The 23470-nt window shown below is 49.8% G+C and overlaps 1 protein-coding gene and 2 pseudogenes across 3 annotated transcripts in view; 2 read left to right on the forward strand and 1 right to left on the reverse strand.

The window, feature by feature from the left end:
• Window positions 1–23470, reverse strand: part of LOC311427974 (olfactory receptor 14C36-like) — a 52122-nt pseudogene that overhangs the window by 22895 nt on the left and 5757 nt on the right. The gene's annotated exons all lie outside the window — the stretch shown is intronic.
• On the forward strand, window positions 9502–10437 carry LOC311427976 (olfactory receptor 14C36-like; the record flags this gene model as incomplete). Its single annotated transcript, XM_084539549.1, has 1 exon — window positions 9502–10437. One exon carries the CDS (start codon window positions 9502–9504, stop codon window positions 10435–10437), a length of 936 nt encoding a protein of 311 aa, XP_084395675.1.
• Window positions 20061–20997, forward strand: LOC311427977 (olfactory receptor 14C36-like; annotated as a pseudogene). The gene has a single exon. The product of its transcript is annotated as an olfactory receptor 14C36-like (transcript).

A 23470-nucleotide genomic window follows, 5' to 3' on the forward strand; every position in this document is an offset into this window, starting at 1 on the left:
TGCTGCTTCCCTGGAGCCATGGCCATGACCAGCAGCAGGACGTGGCCTTTTCCCTGCTACTCTCTTTTGGTCTCCACATTGTTCTCTTGTGCTCTTGTACGTGGGTTAGCCATCAGATCTCATGCACCTTGGTGAGTTTCCTGATGCCCCTAGAGTGGCATCTCCTCCACATCTCTGTACACCTCTTCTAAAGCTGGTGTCAGAAATACACCCAAGGAGCTCCTCCCTGAACAGCCCTCTTGTTTTTCTGGGCTTCAGGATGGATCAGATTCCCATAGTGATCACTGAAGGACAAAGGGCTGGACTGGAATCTGACTTCTTGGTAGCATATGGCCCAGCAAACAGTAATAAGTGGCCTTGACTGGCCTGGGAGTGTCCACTGGTGCTGGGTTTGATGGCAAATGGCAACCTGGAGAGGAATGTGGAGCTGCTCTGTGGCTGGGCCAGGCCTCTTGTGCTGGCCTGGGGAGCGGGGCTGGCCCTGCAGGGCACAGGCACTGTGTGCTGGGGATCTCCCAGGCAGAGAGCAGGGCTCCTGCAGCTTCACAGACCTCCACCTCCTGAGCTGGGACTGGCCCCAGCGCAGGGGCTGCTGGGGAGGCCCAAAGCCACCTTTGTGCCAGCAGCTGCAGTGCCTTTGAGGGGCTGGGGATGTGGTGGCCATGCCCAGAGCCCTGCAGCAGCCTGCACTGGGCACTGCCCAGGGGCCAGCCCAGCCTGGGCTGCTGGGCTGGGGAGAGGGCAGGGAGGTGGGAAGAGGTGGGCAGTGGCTGGGCTGGGCTGGGCAGTGCCTGGCAGAGGGCAACAGCAGCGTCAGGGAGCGGTGGCAGCATGCAGGGGAGGGCTCCCAGCAGGGCTTGGTGCTGCAGAGCCAGGGCTGCACCAAGGGAGCCCAGAGCTGCAGGGGCAGGGGAGAGGAGGCCGCTCTGGGCCCTTGCTGGCCTGGGCAGAGCAGGAAGGGGGCCCAGAGCATTTGTCCCCTCCCTGCAGCCTTCCAGCACATCTGCTGAGGGCCAGGGTGGCTGCTGCAGGGGCAGGGAGCTCAGCATGGCCCTTGCAGCCCCCTGCCCTGGGCCTGCCTCTGCCCTTGGGCTCGGCCCCGGCCTTGGCTCTGTTGGCAGGAGTGCTCTTGGCATGCGCTTCCTGGCCTCCCCTCGCCTGCGCACAGCTGCTGCCCACTCAGGCTGCTGCCACAAACGTGTCCTCACAAGCAGCACCGCCCCTTGGGCTGTTTCTGCTGGCCTCCCCAACCCAACTGCCTTGACTCCTTGTCTCTACTGGGCCCCACCCCACCTTCCCCACCCAAATGTGTCTTGACTGTTGGCTCCATTCCGCTGCCCCATGGAATTACTGTGCTATGCAGCACGTGTTTCCATTGGGCTGTCTACCAGACACAGTAATTAATCCTATGAGCAGGACTAGAAGGGTTCTTCTTCAAGCCAGGGGGAGGCAGGGAGGAAAGGGAGAATCGGGTTTACTGGACTGGGTATATTTAATAGCCTGGCACATCAGATCCACAAATGTATCAGGCTCTACTGGACACCAGTGCACAGTGTACCCTAATGCCATCAAATTACAAAGAGGTAGAACCCACCTGTATTTCTGGAATGACAGAGGGATCCCAACAGTTAACTGTACTGGAGGCTGAAGTGAGTCTAACTGGGAAGGAATGGCAAAAGCACCCCATTGGGACTGGCTCGGAGGCTATGTGCATCCTTGGCATAGACTGTCTCAGGAGAGGGTACTTCAAAGTTCCAAGAGGGCACCACCAGTGGGGCTTTGGCAGAGCTGCCTTGGAGACAAAGGACATGAAACAGTTGTCTACCTTGCTTGGCCTTCCACAAAATACTTCTGTTGGGGGTTTGCTGAGGGCTGAAGAACAGCAGGTGCCAATGGCTACCATGGTGGAGCACCTGAGGCAGCGTCGCGCTAACCGAGACTCCCTGATTGCCATCCATGAGCTGGGTCATTGAATGGAGAGCCAAGGTGTAGACGCAGAGCTTGGTAGCATGGCTTAGTGATGGCCTTATCAGCACTAAGGTAAAGTTGCCTGACCTGGGTGACACGTTCCAGAGTAGTGTCAGGCACAATGCAATTCTTTTTGCCTTCTGCATCTATAGCACTGGAATTAGGACTTTGCCCTACTCTATTGACTGGGCAGGTCTTTTCACATCACTCAGTTTAGGTTTCCGTGGCTGGAATTGAAAAATTTCCCCAAAGAGGCCGAGCTCATGGGTACAGGTACAGCCACTTGAAGAATTTTTTTTTTTACTTTTCTCCCTGAGTTTTCCACAGAAGACCCAATAGAGACCATGGATGTCCAGTAGTCTAATACAATTCGTTTAGAATTTCTCAGGTTCCAACGGTCATTTCAACTTTCTTTTCTTTTCTTTTCTTTTCTTTTCTTTTCTTTTCTTTTCTTTTCTTTTCTTTTCTTTTCTTTTCTTTTCTTTTCTTTTCTTTTCTTTTCTTTTCTTTTCTTTTCTTTTCTTTTCTTTTCTTTTCTTTCCTTTCCTTTCCTTTCCTTTCCTTTCCTTTCCTTTCCTTTCCTTTCCTTTCCTTTCCTTTCCTTTCCTTTCCTTTCCTTTCCTTTCCTTTCCTTTCCTTTCCTTTCCTTTCATTTTCTTTTCTTTAATTTTCTTTAATTTTAATTTTATTTTGTTATTTATCATTTTTTCTCTGAATTATCTTAGAAAGGGTTTCATGTGCTGGCCTGGGCTGTAGTTACAGGGACAAAGACTACTGTTGGTAGTGGAGGTGTCTGATCTCCAGACTCTGCATTTCCTCCTGAAGAAGGTCTCCAAAGAAATCACCCTGGATCAATAGCAAGAGGAGAATGATGCTCAAAACTGAAATGCAGCAAAATTCAGCCTTTAAAAACTGAAAATATTTTTTATTATCTGCTTTTTGAAATTTTCTTCCTTAAGTACGCCATGCAAGCTCTGTAATTAGCTACACATGGCATGAAGGCTTGAAGAATACTATGGAAGAGATGTTAGGAGTTTATTGTGGTGCTGAGTCTATGAAGCTCAGGTACTGAGAGGAGAATAATGCAACTGCTAGAGAAAGTGAAGTCAGAAGGAAAAGCTGAAGTGACTTGGAGTATTAATGGGCCCCACTGAGGGCTGTTACTAAGAAGGCCTCCCCAGGGCCTTGTTAGGGCAGATAACTGGAGGCCATGGTTACAGACAGGCATAGCACTGTGCTGAGAAAAGTCTTGGTTGGTTTTAGTGATGCAGAAGGGCCAAGGCCTGACCCCAGCCACTGGGAGGGGACATCCTGCACCCCTACATCTGGCTCAAGGCTGTTGCTGGGGTCTGTGGGATGTGGTGGGCAGTGTGATGCCATGAGAAGAACAGTGGTACTACACCTCTGCGCTGCTGCACAGGGTTGAAAGGAATCCACGAGTTCCCATCACAATGAAAATAACATATCTCCTCCTAAGCTCTAGCCGAGGAGACAAAAACTTCAGGGCTGTTGGGGCCCTCCCCTTTTACCAGCACCCTCTGCCTTCTCTGCAGGCTTTCCAATGCTGTCCCACACATTGCCCTATGTTCTTGAAGTCTGCAGACACCCATCTCTGTTCATCATCTTGCTCTCATCCCTTGCTTTCACTGATTTCTCATCACACCTCACCAGCTGTTCCTTGAAACACAAAGCCAGGGTCTGATCAGAGGGTGACCTCTGGCACCACAGCATGACCCTTTGAGGGACATTTCGCCCTCCTTATAACCAGTACCAGCCTTCCATGAAACACTTTGTGGCAGTTTTTTCTCTACTGCTCCTTCCTGCTACCACAGAAAGCTCCGTCAGGGTGGAAACCACTCCTGAAGTAGGCATCCCAACCCAGCAGCCTCCTTGCGGCCTCTCATCCAACCAGACACAAGTCACCTCAGCAGCACCTTCCAAGCCAGGGGCCTGCTGCTGGCCTTGCAGCTTCTTGGCTAGACACAGCCAAGCCTTGTGCCTGCTGCTGCCCACTCATGGACTCAAGCAGAAGGGATAGGACAACCCATCTGGGGGCCTTCTTTCTGCCTGGGTCCTCCTGGCTCTGGAGGCAGAGGGGATCCCCCAGTCAGCATGCCAAGCAGGTGCCTTCTGCTGGCCTAGCAGGGCCACTGCCAGATGTCAGCCCAAAATTGCAGATCCCAGAAAGGAGTCAAGGCTGACCTGCAACCTCCAGACACAAGTGACCTCACAATCCCTTTCCTGACACGTTCCTGCTGCTGCCCTATCAGCTGCAGAGACAGAAGTGACCTCACAGTCCCTGCCACAGTCACATTCCTGCTGCTGGTACAGGAGATCCTGAGGCAGAGCTGAGCTCATCGGAGCATTCCCACCCTTCTCCTTCTTTTGGCCTATAAGCTGATCAGATCAGGGTAGCAAGAGAGTAAAGGTAAGGGAAAGGGGCTATGGTCTGACTTTTGGCTTGAAGAGATACTTTGAGATCAGGATTAAGAGTAGTGGATTCCTGTCAGGGTGTGGAGCAGCATTTAGATTTGTGACTTAAGGTTACTGATTAAAAGTGGGGAAGGGCCGCATATGACTGTTTTAGGTCACGGTTACAGCAGCATCAGCATAACCTGAACCAATTTACCTCTACAAAATCCTTAATTTCTGCTGGCCAAGCCCTTATTCCCTCCCCCAAATCTCACATCTCTCCTGTCCAGCCTTCTCCTGACCTCCCCATATCAGACATCTCATTGGGATCAGCTTTCTGATGGATTTCATGATCTCAGAGTATCCATCACACCTCTGTTGGCTGTTCTATTTCTGAGAAAAGCACCACTTAAGACACGATGGAAAAGGACACAAAAGTCCATCAGAGCACCCTGCACAATGTGCCCAGCAGCTCTGCAGTGCCACAAAAGTATGGTTCCTGCCTACAAGTTTTCTTTCCAGAACGGCTCCTATGGCTCCAGGGTAACTTTTCCCAGGCACTACGTTCCCCAGGCCACACCACTCTTGCCCGCAGGCCCCATGTGCCTCTCCAACCCTCCCCTCTTCCCCTACAGTAGTGGCACCTCAGCGCAGCAGGTTGGTGCATCTCCAGGCTCAGGGGTGTTTCCTGAGGGCCTGCCCCGTGTGGGGAGTGGTGGGGAGGAAGAGAGCAAGGTCATCTCCTGGGGCATGGCTGAGCACAGCCCAGCCATCCTGCACCGTGGGCAGGCCCCTGCTCCCAGGCTGAGGCACACATGCAAGGTGGACACTTCTCCATCATCCCAGCTTCATGCAGGAACTTCAGCCCTGCCCCAGTCCCAGGAGTGACCTCGTCCTCCTACTCCATCCACAGACAGCTGCTAAAGCCCTGAGTGTCTCTGTTTCTCACAGCCTTCACCCAAGTCTTTCTCTTGGCCCTCCCCACTGCCCAGCACTGCCTCTCAGGTGGCACTCAGTGACCCTTCGGAAGGGCCTTTGGGCTTCCTCAATTGTCCTGGTGCTTATTAGCACCTTCCTGCCTCCTTCCAGAGCTTCTTGTCCATTGTGGGGACACTGATTCTGGCTGGGACAGAGTTCCTCTGCAGAGCAACCCCTGCAGTGTTGAGGGAATCTGGAAACAGCATAGATCCCACGGCCTGCTGCAGCTGAGCAAACCAAGATACCAGGATAACTGTGAGAAGCATCTATGACAGTGTTCCCACATCGCCCAACTGAGGAATGCCGGAAAATATTGTTACCAGCAGCGGGTATCAAGGATAAGGTCTACGTGACTACTAATCACAAGGGGATTGTTTTCTTGCAGGTGGGGTTGTTTTCTTCTAGTTGTTTTTCTGAGTGCTTTGACCAATAATCTTGTGTGAAACACTGTCCACCCCTGTTAAGTTCTCTATAAAAGTTAGGCTATTCGGGCAATAAAATGGAGCATGATCTGACTCTACTGGTGTCTGTCGTGCTTTCGGCCGTGCTTCCTGCAACACTGCAGTGCTGTGTTTTTAATGTGTGACCAGAGTACCGTTGGTCACCCACGGCTGTAGTCGCTGTTCTTGTGCAGTGTTTGCACAGCATCAAGGCCTTCTCTGCTTCTCACTCTGCCTCACCATCGAGTCGGCGTCCACTAGACCAGGTTGCTCAAAGTCCCATCCAACCTAGCCTTGAATACTTCCAGGGATAGGGCATCCACAGCTTCCCTGGGCAGCCTGTTCCGCTGCCTTACCACCCTCTAAGTCAATAACTTCTTTCTAATAGCTAATCTAAATCTACCCTCTTTCAGTTTAAAACCATTACCGCTACTCCTATCATGACACTGATGAAGAGTCCCTCTCCAGCTGTAGGCCCCCTATTGGTACTGGAAGGGCTCTTTAAGGTCTCCCCAGAGCCTTCTCTTGTCCAGGCTGAACAAACCCATCTTCCTCAGCATGTTCCTAGGAAAAGGGCTACAGCCCATTGATCGTCCTCATGGCCCTCCTCTGGACTCCTTCTAATAGATACACATCCTTATTGGGGCCCCAGAGCTGAGCACAGTACTCGAGTTGTGGCCTCACAAGCCCTTCTACCAGATCAACATTCACTCCAAACTTGGTGTCATCTGCAAACTTACTGAGGGTGCACTCGATCCCCTCATCCACATCATTGATGGAGATACTGAAGAGACCTGGCCACAGTACTGGGCCCTGGGGGACACTAAGGACAGGCCTCCAACTGCATTTATTTGCATTTACCATGACTTTGGGCCAGTTTTTAACCCCACAAAGCGTACACCTGTCCAAGCCTTGAGCAGCCAGTTTCTCTGGAGAATGTTGTGGGAAAAGACAGAAAAGCCTTACTGCGGTCTAGGTAGAGCACATCCACAGCCTTTCCCTCATCCACTGCGAGCATCACCTTGTCACACCTTGAGATCTGATTTGCCAAGCGGGACCTGCCTTTGACAAAACCATGCTGACTGGGCCTGATCACCTGGTTGTTCTGGAAGCGTTGTGTGATGGAATTCAAGATAATCTGCTCCAAGAGCTTCCCCAGGACCGAGTTCAGACTGACAGGCTTGTAGTTCCACAATCCTCCTTCCAGCCATTTTGTAGGTGACCATCACAGTTGCTACTCACCAGCTGACTGGGAACACCCCTGATAGCCAGGACTGCTGATAAATGATGGAAGGCAGCTTGGTGAGCACTTCTGCCAGATCCCTCAGTACCCTCGGCTATATCCCATCCAGCTCCATAGATTTGTGAACACCCTCCATGAGGGATGCCGTACGAGCAGTGGTGCCTGCTCACCAGGAACCAGGCCAGCTTCCTACAGAGCTGCCTTACACAGACTATGGCCACCAAGAGAATCGGAGTTAACAGACTAAGCTCAGATTCAGTGAGACACCACAAACAAAATGGTCTACAGGAATGGGTAAAAACGTACAGGACTGGGATTTCCTATGACAGCCTGGTTCAGAGAAGAGCAAGGACACTGGAAAGGCTGAAAGTCCCAACAGAACCAAAATCTTTGTATCCATGGTAATGGCTGCTATCTAAGCCACTAAAGCCAATGAGGAGACATCTTGTTAAAGCACCAGGGCCTCATTGCCTCCTCACCCCCACCCATGAAACAGGCAGGGTCGTACCATTGTCCTGCACTTGGCCATGCACATCCCCATCTCCTACTGCACCACAAAGAGCCCTGAGCAATGTGGGAAGGAAAGGATCTCTCTTCCCAGGGTATGGGGCAAGCGCTGGGCCTTGGGCTTGGTGGCACACATCCAGATTTCCTCCACATCAGTGTCACCTTCACGCTGCCTTTGTCTCCTTGTCCTCACTGCCTCCAGGGTTCTGCTCTAACGAGCTCCAAGGGAGGCTGTGTCAGTGCTGGCCCTCAATGGGACACTGCAGGAAACTTGCCTCTGACTTGGACTTCTGGAGAGATGTCTTCAATTGTCTCTGAGTGCCTGAGGTTCGTGGGCTCATCAGCAAAGCCCCCAGAGGGGTGATTGCAGTGCCTTGGGCTGGTGCTGTGCTGCTGAGCTGGGCCGGGCTCGTGGGACAGAGAGAGCTCATGGCAAGAGGGCCATGGTACAGAGAGACAGCTGTGGCCAGGAGCAGCTCCTCTGCACAGCACAGCAGGGCTGGGGACTCTGACTGCAGCTGGCACACAGAGAGGAGAGAAGGAGAGAGGGCTTGGAGGCACTGAGGAGCGCAACAACAGAGGGCAGCGTGTGGCAGGACACATCTGCAGGCTCTTGACACCGTGAGGCTCTGGCAGCAGGGCACTGCAGGTGGGGTTGCCAGAGGGGTCTTGTACAGCTGGCACATCTGACAGCTGGTAGCATCTGGCAGGGTGGGTCTCTCTGTTTCTCCAGAAATGAGTAGAAAATATTTTAGAGAATGGCATTTATGATTGGATTTTTCAAAAGGAAGACCAAGGCAGGGGCTACCTGAAAGGCAAGACATTTTCTGTAGCCTGTGCTTGCAGATACCTGCGGTAGAGTGGAGGCTGGTTTCATGGTAATAGGTGGTCAGGTTTGTACTGCAGACTGAGACTGCTAGAGCATTGTAGTGAGGGATTAATATTTCATCATTGAACTTCATAATGTCCCTTCCCACACCTCAGCCCACAGACTACACCAACATCATCATTGTGGTCCTCTCAGGTTTTATCCTAGCTTCTCTTTAGGAGCTGCAAACCCTCCAATGCCCAGTGCCCTGTCTTTGGGAGGCCTCAGCCAATTTGAGAAGAGTACAGATTGCCTACACTGAGCATGAGCTGACTCCTCTGCAGGCAGAGCTGCAGCACAGGAGGATCTGCTGAGTGTCCGTCTGTCCCTCCCTGGCCTTGCCTCCCCTGGCAGAAGCACGCTGGCATTCCTCCTGGCTTCTCCAGCTGGCCGTGCTGCTGCTGGTCTTGTTCCCAGGCTGGCTGGGGATGGGGGTTTCACATGCCCATGGCGTGAGCCCTCGTTGTGCTTGGGCGAAGGGGAGTATGGTGCCAGGGTGAGGGGTCTGGAGTTGGGCACTTTGAGCCTGGATGTCTCTGCTCTCAGCAGTGTCCTGGCTTGTTTCAGGCAAACATAGGAGTGCAATTGTCCCGTAGGTCAAAGAGACACCAGCACAGGGCAGTTGACACTAGGACTAACACACGGACTTGATGTGCTCTCCCAAGGACACTACACTGAATACATCGCCACGTTGATGAAACACAAGGTTTTACTTTGAATACAGTGGGGCTGCTAGAACAAAGGAGAAAATAAAAATCACTATATGATCTTTACCACTAGCTTGGTGCAGGACTGACTCCCACATTGCCCACAGCAAGTCCCGTGCTCTCAGTGACACCCTCTAGCAGCACCAGCCAGAACTCATAAAAGGGACCTGCCAAAAAACTGAATAGAAATGGAGAATCGTTGGGAGGGATTAAATGAAAAATGGAATGATTTTTCTTCTGAAATGAGAAATGAAGGCATAAAAGAAAAATGGATATATATTATCTTTTATTTTGTAAGATAACTCTGTTAAGATAACTCTGATAAACACTCAGTGTTTTTCTTTTCCTTGGGCAGGACCCCATGCCCAGAAGCAGGAAATGCCCAACAGCAGCTCTGTCTGTGAGTTCCTCCTGCTGGCATTCGCAGACACGCGCGAGCTGCAGCTCCTGCACTTCACGCTCTTGCTGGGCATCTACCTGGCTGCCCTCCTGGGCAACGGCCTCATCCTCAGCGCCGTAGCCTGTGACCACCGCCTCCACAACCCCATGTACTTCTTCCTCCTCAACCTCGCCCTCCTCGACGTGGGATCCATCTCCACCACTCTGCCCAAAGCCATGGCCAATGCCCTCTGGGACACCAGGGCCATCTCCTATCAAGGATGTGCTGCACAGCTCTTTTTCTTTCTCTTCTGCATATCAGCAGAGTATTATAACCTTACTATCATGGCCTACGACCGCTACATTGCCATCTGCAAGCCCTTGCACTACGGGAGCCTCGTGGGCAGCAGAGCTTGTGCCCAGATGGCAGCAGCTGCCTGGGGCAGTGGCTTTCTCAATGCTGTCCTGCTCACGGCCACTACGTTTTCCCTTCCCCTCTGCCACAGCAATGCTGTGGACCAGTTCTTCTGTGAAATCCCCCACATCCTCAAGCTCTCCTGCTCAGAATCCTATCTCAGAGAAGTTTGGGCAGTTCTGTTTAGTATCTTTTTAGCATTTGGTTGTTTCATTTTCATTGTTTTCTCCTACGTGCAGATCTTCAGGGCAGTGCTGAGGATGCCTTCTGAGCAGGGACGACACAAAGCCTTTTCCACATGCCTCCCTCACTTGGCTGTGGTCTCCCTGTTTCTTAGCACTGGCATATTTTCCTACCTGAAGCCCCCCTCCATTTCCTCTCCATCCCTGGACCTGGTCGTCGCACTTCTGTACTCGGTGGTGCCTCCAGCAGTGAACCCCCTCATCTACAGCATGAGGAACCAGGAGCTCAAGGATGCAGTGAGGAAACTGTTTCCATACACGTTTCTTAAGCATCCATGATGCTTTTAGAAGATGTATTCTTAATAATATGCAAATATTTTGATTCACATTATATCATATCATTTCTATCATTACAAGTGTTATCATAACATTGTCATTAATAAGAATTCCAAGAGAAATCAAAGGGTATTCGGGAAAATGACACAACATTTTTTAAATTATTTTTCTCTGTGAGTATTTTAACAATATTTCATTTTGTTTTTAATAATCTCATTCTTAGCATTCTGAATGTTACTTCTTGTGTTAGGTTTGACCACATCATCTAATGTACATACAGAACCAGGCTTCCTTGGTAGATAAAGACAATAAAGATACCAGTGGAAATTCATTGGTCTCAGTATCCCTCTCTTCCCATCTCCTCTTGACCTGGGGGAGCAGCCCCAGCATCCAGGAGGGGCTCAGGGCCAGGAGCCCAGCTGCCACAGGTAGGAGCAGTGTATTTGGATTAGACCTTGTGTATCTAGGTGACAGTCCTGTTGTCTCTATAGCAGGGCCGGCACAAAGCCTTTTCCACATGCCTCCCTCACCTGGCCATGGTGTCCGTCTTTCTCAGGCCTGTCATGGTTGCCTGCCTGAAGCCCCTTCCATCTCCTCCCCATCCCTGGACCTGGTGGTGGCAGTTCTGTACCCAGTGTTGCCTCCAGCAGAGCACGTCTTCATCTGTACCATAATGATCCAATAGGTCAAGCATGCCTTGTGGAAATTGATGACTAGATGTGTCTTGGAAGCAAGAAATTTTTGATCTGCTTCTGCACATGTCTTGTAATGTAAATAATTGGCAGAATAGCCAGTATAACTGTTTTGTTTTGTTTTGTGGTTGTGTTTGTGCATATTCTTATTACATTAATTCAGCTAATGAACACCCATTAAAATGATATGGATGTACCTGTTGAATATAGCTCATAGACTCTATGATTATGAAGCCATGCTCTCTGTGAATATAACTTTAAGGAAGTTAAGATTTAACTGCCTGTTTTGTCTGACATCCTTTCTCTGAGACCAGGCCTGGCACTGCAGGATCAGTGACCGTGTGCAGGGGTGCAGAGGAAAAGAGTCCCATCCCAGCAGCACGGCCAGGGAGCAACAGCGCTTGGGGCATGCAGAGCTGCTCTCTTGCCACTGCTGCCCTCTCCTGCTGAGCCCTGCTGGTAGGGTCAGTCCCGGCTGCTCCTTGGTGCCAGTGCTGCTGTGGGGCTGAGCTGGGACTGCAGGCAGGGACAGGCAGTGGGCATGGCAGTGGCACAGCTGGCCTCCACTGCAGCACTTCCCTCCTAAGGGGGGATCTCCTCCAAGGTGGACTGAGCAGAGCTCAAGTGCTCAATCTGGTGTGAGCAGGCAGAGGAGAGCTCTGCAGCCCGAGAACACACAAAAACCTCAGCAAAGGAGCCTGGGGAGTGATTCCTTGCAGCCCTGGGGCAATGGCAGTGACCCCATGAGCTAGGTCTGCCTCCCAGCCTGCCCAGCATGGCTCTACAGAGTGTCCCCATGCCCCAGGCACCACAGCCCCCTCGCTCTGCAGAGCAGCACCGCCAGCTGGGGTTTGGGCTGGGGCTGGGGTTGGGGAGGGCGAGTGTCTTCTAGGCCAGCTTCAGGCTTCTGTACTTGAGTGTGATCTCCACTGTGCACAAGGAGCTGAGAGACCACCAAAAGGCATGGGACTGGAACATTGCCTGCAAGGTCCCTCCTGCCCTAGCACCTCACAGGACTGGCACGGAACTGGCTCCTGAGTGTCAGAGAGGCTGGGAGCCCAGCAGGTGTGCCATGGGCTTGCAGGATCACAACCAGATCATTTCTACCTCGGCAGGTCCTGGCCTAAAAAGGGGGTGTTTGGTAGGTGTGGTATTATAAGCTCAGTGCTGCATCAGAAACACTAAATTCAGCAGGAAGTGAATGGCTGTTAAATGGCCTGTGAGGTGACTGCTTTCTGAAGTAGCTGACAGGTCACCCTTGACTCCTGGCTGGGATCTGTGCCTTTAGGCTCACATCTGCCAGTGTCCATGGTAGGGCAGCAGAAGGCACTTGCTGTGCATGTAGTTTCTGAGATCAGCTCCTTCTAAGTACCTGGTAGGCCCCATAGAGGAAGAGGTCTTGGGTAGGGGTTGTCATGACAGAGGTGTCAGCTTTTGCCTGAAGTCATCCTTTAGGACTGCTTTCAGTTTTCTACACAGAGGGGGCCACTGCCTCCAAGACGCTTGGGGCAAACTGAACCATGCATGAGGGTTTGGAAAAAGATAGCCTGGGTGCACAGAAGCCATTCCATATCTAAAAGTTGGAGGCAGGAAACAAAATTTTGGGGTGGTACAAAAGCTGCTGGGCACATTGTGCACGGTTCACCTACAGCCTTTGTGTTCTTCACCATCCTGACTTAGGTGCCACGTCAGTCTCAAGAAACGAGTAGCCAAAACATTTGAGACAGGTACTCTGAGATCATGAAAGCCATCAGAAAGCTGCCCCTAGGAAGATGACTGATATGGGGAAGTCAGGAGAAGCCTGGCCAGGAGAGATGTGAGATTTCGGGGAGGGAAGAGGTCAGCAGAAATGAATGATTTCTGTGAGGTTAGAACGTTCAGGCAATGTAGATTCTGCTGTAACGCTGGCTTAAAACAGTCATGTAAAGCCCTTCCCCTATTCTAACCAGTGACAGTAATCCCCAAGCCTAAATGCTACTCCACACCCTGACAGGAATCCACTGTTCTTATGCCTGAGCTCAAAGTATCCCTTCAAGCCAAAACACAGCCTATAGCCGCTTTCCTTTATCTTTACACTCTCGCTCACCCTGATCTGATCAGCTTGTGGGCCACAAGGAGGAGAAGGGTGGGAATGCTGTGATGAGCTCAGCACTGCCTCAGGATCTCCTGCCCCAGCAGCAGGAATGTGACTGTGGCAGGGACTGTGAGGTCACTTCTGTCTCTGCACTTGATAGGGCAGCAGCAGGAACGTGTCACAGAAAGGGACTGTGAGGTCACTTGTGTCTGGACATGGCAGGTCAGCCTTGACTTCTCCCTGGGAGCTGCACTTTTGGGCTGACATCTGGCAGTGGCCCTGCTAGGCCAGCACAAGGCACCTGCTTGGCATGCTGACTGGGGGATCCCCTCTGCCTACACACCCAGGAGGACCCAGGCAGAAGGAAGGCCCCCAACATGGGTTGTCCTGTCCCTTCTGCTTGAGTCCATGAGTGGGCAGCAGCAGGCACAAGGCTTTGCTGTGTGTAGCCAAGAAGCTTCAAGGCCAGCAGCAGGCCCCTGGCTTGGAAGCTGCTGCTGAGGTGAGTTGTGTCTGGTTGGTTGACAGGTCGCAAGGAGCCTGCTGGATTGGGATACCTATTTCAGGAGTGGTTTCCACCCTGATGGAGCATTCTTTGGTAGTAGGAAAGAGCAGGAGAGAATAAAGCTGCCACAAAGTGTTCCAGGGAGCCTGGCACTGGTCACAAGGAGTAAGAATGGCCGCACCTCGAGTACTGTTTTTAGTTTTGGGCCCCTCGCTACAAGAAGGACATCGAGGTGCTTGAGTGGCTCCCGAGAAGGGCGACGAAGCTGGTGAGGGGCCTGGAGAACAAGTCCTATGAGGAGCGGCTGAGGGAGCTGGGCTTGTTCAGCCTTGAGAAAAGGAGGCACAGGGTCGACCTTATCGCTCTCTACAGCTACCTTAAAGGAGGCTGTAGCAAGGTGGGGGTTGGTCTCTCCTCCCACGTGCCTGGTGACAGGACAAGGGGGAATGGGCTTAAGTTGCGCCAGGGGAGTTTTAGTTTGGATATTAGGAAGATCTTCTTTATCGAAAGGGTTGTGAGGCATTGGAATAGGCTGCCCAGGGAAGTGGTGGAGTCACCATCCCTGGAAGTCTTTAAAAGACGTTTAGATGTAGAGCTTAGGGATATGGTTTAGTGGGGACTGTTGCCATTAGGTCAGAGGTTGGACTCGATGATCTTGAGGTCTCTTCCAACCTAGAAATTCTGTGATTCTGTGATTCTGTGAGGAAATGTCCCTCTAAGGGTCGTGCTGTGGTGCCAGAAGTCACCCTCTGATCAGACCCTGGCTTTCTGTTTCCAGGAACAGCTGGTGAGGGCTGACGAGACATGGGTGAAAGCAAGGCATGAGAGCAAGATGATGAACAGAGATGGGTGTCTCCAGAGTTCAAGAAAATAGGGCAATGTGTGGGACAGCATTGGAAAGCCTGAAGAAAAGGCAGAGAGAGCTCGTAAAAAGGGAAGGCCCAACAGCCCTGAAGGTTTTTCCCCTTGGCAGTAGCTTAGGAGGAGATATGTTATATTCATTGCAATAGGGCCTCATTGATTCCTTGCAACCCTATGCAGCAGCTCAGAGGTGTCATACCACTGTTCTTCTCATGACATCACACTGCCCACCACATCCCACAGACCCCAGGAACAGCCTTGAGCCAGACGTGGCGGTGCAGGATCTCCTCTCACAGTTCCAGGGGTCAGGCCTTGGCCCTTCTGCTTCACTAAAACCAACAAAGACCTTTCTCAGCACAGTGCTTTGCCTGTCTGCACCCACGGCCTCCAATTATCTGCCTTAACTAGTCCCTGGGGAGGCTTTGTTACTAACAGCCCTCAGTGGAGCCCATTAATACTCCAAGTCACTTCAACTTTTCCTTCTGACTTTACTTTCTCTAGCAGTTGCATCGTTCTCCTATCAGTAACTGAGCTTCATAGACAGCACTACAATACACCATGGAACTCATTAAAATGCAGAACTTCCTCACATCTCCTCCATAGTTTTCTTCAAACCTTCACGCCTTGTGCAACTAACTGCAGAGGTTGCATGACATAGTTAAAGGAAAAGATTTCACAAAGCACATAATAAAAATATTTTCTTATTTCAAAGGTTGAATTTTGTTGCATTTCAGTTTGGAGCATCATTCTCCTATTGCTATTGATCCAGGGAGACTTCTTTGGAGACCTCCATAGGGACGAAGAGCAGAGTCTGGAGGTCTGACACCTTCACTGCCAGCAGTGGTCTTTGTCCCTGTAACTGCAGCCCAGCCCAGCACATGAAACCCTTTCTAAAACAAGTCACATGGTTTTTTGGGGGGGGATAAAATAAAATAAAATAAATAAAATAAAGCCAAAAATAAAATAAAATAAAATAAAATAAAATAAAATAAAATAAAATAAAATAAAATAAAATAAAATAAAATAAAATAAAATAAAATAAAATAAAATAAAATAAAATAAAATTGAAATGACCATGGGAACCAGAGAAATTCATATTAAATATTAGTAGGTACCTGGTCATGCATGGTCTCTCTTGGGTCTTCTGTAGAAAACTCAGGATGAAAAGTAAAGACATTTACTTTTTTTACCCTACTCTATTGTCCAGTCAATAGACTAGGGCAGTCCTACTTCCTGTGCTGTAGATGCAGAAGGCAAAAAGAATTGCATTGTGCCTTACACTACCCAAGTATGTGTAACCCAGAACAAGTCTTACAAGGAGCAGCTGAGGGAGCTGGGATTGTTCAACCTGGCGAAGAGGATCAGGTGTGACCTTTTTGCTCTCTACAACTACCTCAAAGGAGGCTGTAGCGAGGTGGGGGTTGGTCTGTTCTCCCACGTGCCCAGTGACTGGATGAGGGGGAATGCGCTAAAGTCGTGCCAGGGGAGGTTTAGGTTGGATATTAGGAAAAACTTCTTTTCTGAGAGGGTTGTTATGCATTGGAATGGGCTGCCCAGGGAAGTGGTGGAGTCACCATCCCTGGAGGTCTTTAAAAGATGTTTAGATGTAGTGCTTAGTGATATGGTTTAGTAGAGGACTGCTTAGTGTTAGGTCAGAGGTTGGACTAGGTGATCTTGGAGGTCTCTTCCTACCTAGATGATTCTGTGATTCTGTGATCGTCTAGTCAAACCTTTTTCCATAGGCAGGGACAATTTCCATTAGATTACGTTGCCCAAAGTCACTTGCCAACTGGCCTTGAACTAGGGCTCACCTTTCTGCGTTAGAGTTTAAGCAATGGTTTGTTGGGAGGATTTGGTGTTCTGCATAGGGTGTCAGGTCTGTGGCTGGGGTGTGGACAAGCTTCATGGTTTATGGTTTTCTTTAGGTCTGCCAAGAAGTCGTCTAGGGTTAAATAAAGTGTTTTAATGCTAGTGTTAATGGAAGGGATTAGGATGAGCAAGAGAGTAAAGGTAAGGAAAGGGGCTATGGGCTGAGTTCTGCTTGAAGGGATACTCTGAGGTCAGGTATTACTGCAGGGGATTTCTGTCAAGGTGTTGGAGCAACATTCAGGTTTTGGGATTAGGGTTACTGGTCAAAACAGGGTAAGGGTTTTACATGACTGTTTTAAGCCAGTTTTAAAGCACCATCAATATTACATGAAACCTCTTACCTCTACAAAATCGTTAATTTCTGCTTCCCAAACTCCTCTTCCCTCCCCCAAATCTCACTTCTCTTGGCCAGGCTTCTCCTGACATCCTCATATTGGTTTTCTTATTGGGATCAGCTTTCTGATGGCTTTCATGATCTCAGAGTATCTGTCTCCCTCTGCTGGCTACTCCGTTCCTGAGACAGAAGTGGTGTTGTAGTCAGTAGGGAAAAGGGCACAAAGTTCTGTAGGAGCATCCTGCACGTGCCCATCAGCTCTGCACCTCCACAAAAGTGTATATCCTATGAAGAAGCCTTGGTTCCAGAATGACTCCTATGGATCCAGGGTAACATTTTGCAGGCCTTCGTGCAGGATTTACCTCCTCTCAGGCATCTTGGAGGCAGTAGTCACCCCTATGGAGAAAACTAAAAACAGCTATGAGATATGAGTTTAGTCAAAATTTGAGATCTCTGACATGACAACCAGAGGTGTTGCTCTGCAGAGCAAGGGGGCTGTGGTGCCCGGGGCACAGGGGCACTCTGCAGGGCCGTGCTGGGCAGGCTGGGAGGCAGACCCAGCTCATGGTGTCACTGCCATTGCCCCAGGGCTGCACGTAATCACTTGCCAGGCTCCTTTGGTGGGGCTGCTGCATGCCATGGGGCTGCAGAGCTCTCCTCTGCCTGCTCGCAGCAGACTGAGCACTTGAGCTCTGGTCAGCCCACCACTGGGTCAATGGCAGTGATATTTCCTTGTTTCTCACGGCCTTCTCACGTCTTTCTCATAGCCCTTCCCACTGCCCAACACTGCCTCCCAGGTGGGAATAAGTCAACCTTCAGAAGGGCCTTTGGGCTTCCTCAGTCGTCCTGGTGCTTATTAGGACCTTCCTGACTCCCCACAGAGCTCAGAGGGAGCCTTCTTGTCCAGTGTGTGGCCCTGCACTGGCTCTGACTGGGACAGAGTTAGTCTCTGCAGAGCAGCCCCTGTGGTGCTGTGTTTTCAATATGTGACCGTACTGGGTCTGGCTGGGATGGAGTTACCTTTTCCTGTAGAAGCCCACACAGTGCTGTGCTCTGCTTGAGTAGCTAGAACAGCACTAGTATCACAGTAATTTTTTGTTTACTGCTGAGCAATGCTGTCACAACATCAGGAATCCCTCTAATCCCCCCTCCCCAAAGAGCCAGCAGGCTGTGGGTGCGCAAGAGACAGGGAAGGGACATCACCAGGGCAGCTGACCTAAACCAGCCACAGGGATATTCCATACCATATGATGTCACACTCAGCAACAGAAGGTGGAAAATGGAAGGAGAAGGGAGAGGTGGGATCCCATTATGAAAATGTCTGCCCTCCTGAAAATCAGCTGCATCTATTAGAGGCCCTGTTTCAAGGAAGTGGTCAAGCATCACTGTCACAAAGAGATTTTGCTATTTTTTTTTTTTAATATATATATATATATATTTAAATAGTTTCTTTGCTAGTTCACAGGAGATGGGAATGCACTGCAGCTGAGACCTATAAATTTCTGCTCGCTTCTTTATTGTCTATAGCTACACAGAAAGCCTGGCTTTACATATACATGAGATGATTAGGAAAAGTAAAGAGATAAATGAACAGGTAGGAGGCTAACAATGACATTAATTAAATCCACTCCACAACTTGAAGAACCTATTTATCAAGAAAAATAAAACGAAATTACTTTCCTAACTGTTTCTGAGATAAACTCAGAATGTAAAGGAACATTATTTTTTTTTTAAGAAATATGTATTCAAACAATTTCCTCAGTGCATCCTTGAGCTCCTGGTTTATCATGCTGTAGATCACAGAATCACAGAATTTTCTAGGTTGGAAGAGACCTCAAGGTCATCGAGTCCAACCTCCAACCTAACGCTAGCAGTCCCCACTAAACCATATCCCTAAGCTCTACATCTAAACGTCTTTTGAAGACTTCCAGGGATGGTGACTCCACCACTTCCCTGGGCAGCCTGTTCCAATGCCTCACAACCCTTTCACTGAAGAAGTTCTTCCTAACATCCAACCTAAAACTCCCCTGGCTCAACTTAAGCCCATTCCCCCTCGTCCTGTCACCAGGCACGTGGGAGAACAGACCAACCCCCACCTCGCTACAGCCTCCTTTGAGGTACCTGTATAGAGCGATAAGGTCACCCCTGAGTCTCCTTTTCTCCAGGCTGAACAAGCCCAGCTCCCTCAGCCGCTCCTCGTAGGACTTGTTCTCCAGGCCCCTCACCAGCTTCGTCACCCTTCCCTGGACCCGCTCAAGCACCTCAATGTCCTTCTTGTAGTGAGGGGCCCAAAACTGAACACAGTACTCGAGGTACGGCCTCACCAGAGCTGGGTACAGGGGGACGATCACCTCCCTAGCCCTGCTGGTCACACTGTTTCTTATGCAAACCAGGATGCCGTTGGCCTTCTTGGCCACCTGAGCACACTGCTGGCCCATATTCAGCCGACTATCCACCATCACTCCCAGGTCCTTCTCTGCCTGGCAGCTCTCCAACCACTCATCTCCCAGCCTGTAGCTCTGCTTGGGGTTATTGCGCCCCAGGTGTAGGACCCGGCACTTGGCCTTGTTAAACTTCATGCAGTTGACCTCAGCCCATCGGTGCAGCCTATCCAGATCCTCCTGCAGAGCCTTCCTGCCCTCAAGCAGATCGACACACATCGAGCTTGGTGTCATCTGCAAACTTAGTGAGGGTGCACTCAATGCCCTTGTCCAGATCATCGATGAAGATATTAAAGAGGACCGGCCCCAGCACCGAGCCCTGGGGGACGCCACTAGTGACTGGCCTCCAACTGGACTTGACTCAATTTACCACGACTCTTTGGGCCTGGCTATCCAGCCAGTTTCTAACCCAAAGAAGCGTGTGCCAGTCCAAGTCAAGAGAGTCCAAGTCCAATACAAAACAAATAATTACATATCTAAACCTCCACACCTCTGCTCTGCAGTTGGGTGAACTAGGAGCAAATCGGGGGAAATCTCTTTGATATGAGCAGTAAAGTTAATCTGAGACTACCCCATTTTCCTACCATGTTCCTACCATGTTACTACCATGCTACTCCCTCTGGCTGTAGTACGGAAATGATTCTTCCATTGCCACAGAGGAGTCCCCTGCTCCCAAAGGCACTCTCAGGCAGAATCAATGAAAGAGAGCTTCAAAATATCTGCCTGGAAATGGAAAAACTTTTGTTGATTTTAAATGAGAATATGGAAAGGGTTTTCCTCAGTTATGTCTGTGGTACCCAATCACTGCCTTTCTCTTCCTTGTACAGGACCTCATGACCAGAAATAACAGATGTCCAAAGTCAGCTCCATTTCTGAGTTCCTTCTGCTGGCATTCGCAGACATGCACGAGCTGCAGCTCCTGCACTTCGCGCTCTTCCTGGGCATCTACCTGGCTGCCCTCCTGGGCAACGGCCTCATCCTCAGTGCCATAGCCTGTGACCACCGCCTCCACACCCCCATGTACTTCTTCCTCCTCAACCTCGCCCTCCTCGATGTGGGATCCATCTCCACCACTCTGCCCAAAGCAATGGCCAATGCCCTCTGGGACACCAGGGCCATCTCCTAACAAGGATGTGCTGCACAGATCTTTTTCTTTCTCTTCTTCATTTCAGTAAGGTATTATAACCTTACTATCATGGCCTACGACCGCTACATTGCCATCTGCAAGCCCCTGCACTACGGGAGCCTCGTGGGCAGCAGAGCTTGTGCCCAGATGGCAGCAGCTGCCTGGGGCAGTGGCTTTCTCAATGCTGTCCTGCACACGGCCAACACATTTTCCCTGCCCTTCTGCCAAGGCATTGTTGTGGACCAGTTCTTCTGTGAAATCCCCCGACATCCTCAAGCCCTCCTGCTCAAATGCCTACTTCAGAGAAGTTGTGGCACTTGTGTTTAATATTTCTTTAGCCTTCGGTTGTTTTGTTTTCATTGTGGTGTCCTATGTGCAGATCTTCAGGGCAGTGCTGAGGATGCCCTCTGAGCAGGGCCGGCACAAAGCCTTTTCCACGTGCCTCCCTCACCTGGCCATGGTCTCTCTGTTTGTCAGTGCTGCCATATTTGCCTACCTGAAGCCCCCCTCCATTTCCTCTCCATCCTTGGACCTGGTGGTCGCACTTCTGTACTCGGTGGTGCCTCCAGCACTGAACCCCCTCATCTACAGCATGAGGAACCAAGAGGTGAAGGATGCAATGAGGAAACTTGTTCAATACATGCTTCTTAAGCATCAGTGATGTGTTCAGAAGATGTATTTCTGATAATATGCAATTTTGATTCATATTATATCACATCATTTTTATCATTACTAGTGTTATCAAAACATTATCATTAATAATAATCATAAAAGAAATAAAATGCTATTTGGGAAAATGATACAATATTTTAAAAATTATTTTTTTCTGTTAGTATTTTAAAAATATTTTATTTTGTTTTTAATAATGTAATTCTTACCATTCTGAATGTTACATTTTGTGTTTGCTTTGACCATATCATCTAACATACATAGAGAACCAGGCTTCCTTGGTAGATAAAGACAATAAAGATACCATCAGAAATTCATTGCTCTCAGTATCCCTCTCTTCCCATCTCCTCTGGAGCTGGGGCAGCTGCCTCAGCAACCAGGAGTGGCTCGGGGCCAAGAGCCCAGCTGCCACTTATTGTATTTGGATTCGACCTTGTGTATCTAGGTGACAGTCCTGTTGTCTCTATATGAGGGCTGGCACAAAGCCTTTTCCACATGTCCCCTGCACCTGGCCATGGTGTCCGTCTTCCTCAGGCCTGTCATGGTTGCCTGCCTGAAGCCCCTTCCATCCCCTCCCCATCCGTGGACCTGGTGGTGGTAGTTCTGTACTCAGTGTTGCCTCCAGCTGAGCACGTTATCATCTGTAGCATGAGGAGTCAGGAGCTCAAGCATGCCTTGTGGAAATTGATGACTAGACGTGTCTTGGATGTGTTATAAATGGCTCAGGATTCAAATTAGGATTAAATAAAAAAAAAAAAAAAGGATTTATTAGAAGAATATAAAAGAATAGAGGTAAGCAAACAGCGCTGGGTGCACCGGGAGTCTCCGCTCCACCAGGACGCACACCAGCCACATCAAGTAGCTGATTTTTATGCTCCTAGACTAATACATATTCATTACTTCTTCTAAAAAAAACAGGTTATTATAATTAGCTTCCGGGGTCCAGTCCCTCCTACTGGAGCATGCGCATCAGTCTCCTCTGGGGGTCTCTAGGGGTCTTTCATGCTGAAGGCTCGTAGTCTTCCTCTCCAAGTCCTTCCCCTTTGTACTCCTTTGGCACTGTACCAAGTTTATAGAACATTTTCTGCAGGTCTTGTCTCCCAGCCGTCCTTCAGCTTCTTTTTCCTTCCTCTTAATCTCTTGGCCCCCTGGCCAGATACCAAAGATCCTCATAGTATCCCATGACAGTCACTAGTTGTTATCAGTTGTTCTGAAACTCCCAGACATCAAACACAAACAGCTTTCTTATTTGACGCTTCACGAGTAATTAAAACATTCTTCCCCAGCCATTCACAGGGACAGTCACATCTATAGCAGTGTTAAGTTAATCTCGAAGAAGACAGGAAAAAAAAAGGCCGTAACTGTTAGAAATAGAAGTCCAGAATAACAAAAGCAAACAGGTTCATAAATTTAAGGAGTGTTTTCTGAAGACGTGATAAATTGACTAGAATGAGGGGGAGACTGGGACACACTGCATCTGTGGTTCAAGAATTAAATTGCCAGTGCAGGGCCCAGAGGCAGACAGGATTCAAACAAAATTGTTCTTTATGGACACAAATTGTTAAAACATTCCTCACACCACAAATGTGTCCTCACCAGCAGCACCACCCCTTGGGCTGCTTCTGCTGACCTCCCCCAGCCCACTGCCTTCACTCCTTGTCTCTGCTGGGCCCCATCTTCCACACTCAAATGTGTCCCTTGGCTGTCGGCTCCCTTTCTCCTGCCCTGTGGGAATACCAGGCTGGGGTGGACAGGTTACCTTTAGATGTGGTGGTGCTTGTGTAATTCACATGGGTGATGGCACAAATGATGATTCCTTCACCAGTTATGCACATCCTTCTTCATGCTAGGCCAAACTCAACGTCCTTCTCTTTTTTTTTTTTTCATGGATAAACTGGATTAGGTCTCCTTGATTATTCTGAGGCACAATACAATGCTTTTTGCCTTCTGCTACTCCAGCACAGTATGTGTGACTTTCCCTTACTCTACACATTGACCTGCAGGGTCATTTCATATTCGTTGCTTTCAAATTGTTAGTTGGATGGGGGCCATTTCCGTCCAAGTGGGGCAAGCTGATGTGTTCTGCCTCAGCCATTTGAAGCATGCTATACTTGAGTTTATCAGCCTGAATTTGCTAAGATGACCCAGGAAAGTAAACAGATGTTCATGTGTCTAGTAGGAATAAGGGAGAGTATCTCAGCTTTCCAATGGCTATTTCAAATCCAGGTCCGTCCAAGGAACCCACTGAAGAAGAGGTTTGTCTTTGAAGGGGTGTTTCTGTGCTGGACTGGGTTGCAGTTGCAAGGACAAAGACCACTGCTGGCAGTGGAGGAGCCCTGGGAACTCCACCTGGCTCCACCTGATTTTCCCAAAGGGCTCCGGCCTCCTGCAGGTCTTTTCTGACATCTGCCAGTCCAAGGAAGTGCCTCAAATGCAACAGGGCCACAGGAGGTTTTCCCTGGTTG

This window comes from Aythya ferina, assembly GCF_964211825.1.
Source record: "Aythya ferina genome assembly, contig: HAP1_SCAFFOLD_29, whole genome shotgun sequence".
Classification (NCBI taxonomy): domain Eukaryota; kingdom Metazoa; phylum Chordata; class Aves; order Anseriformes; family Anatidae; genus Aythya; species Aythya ferina.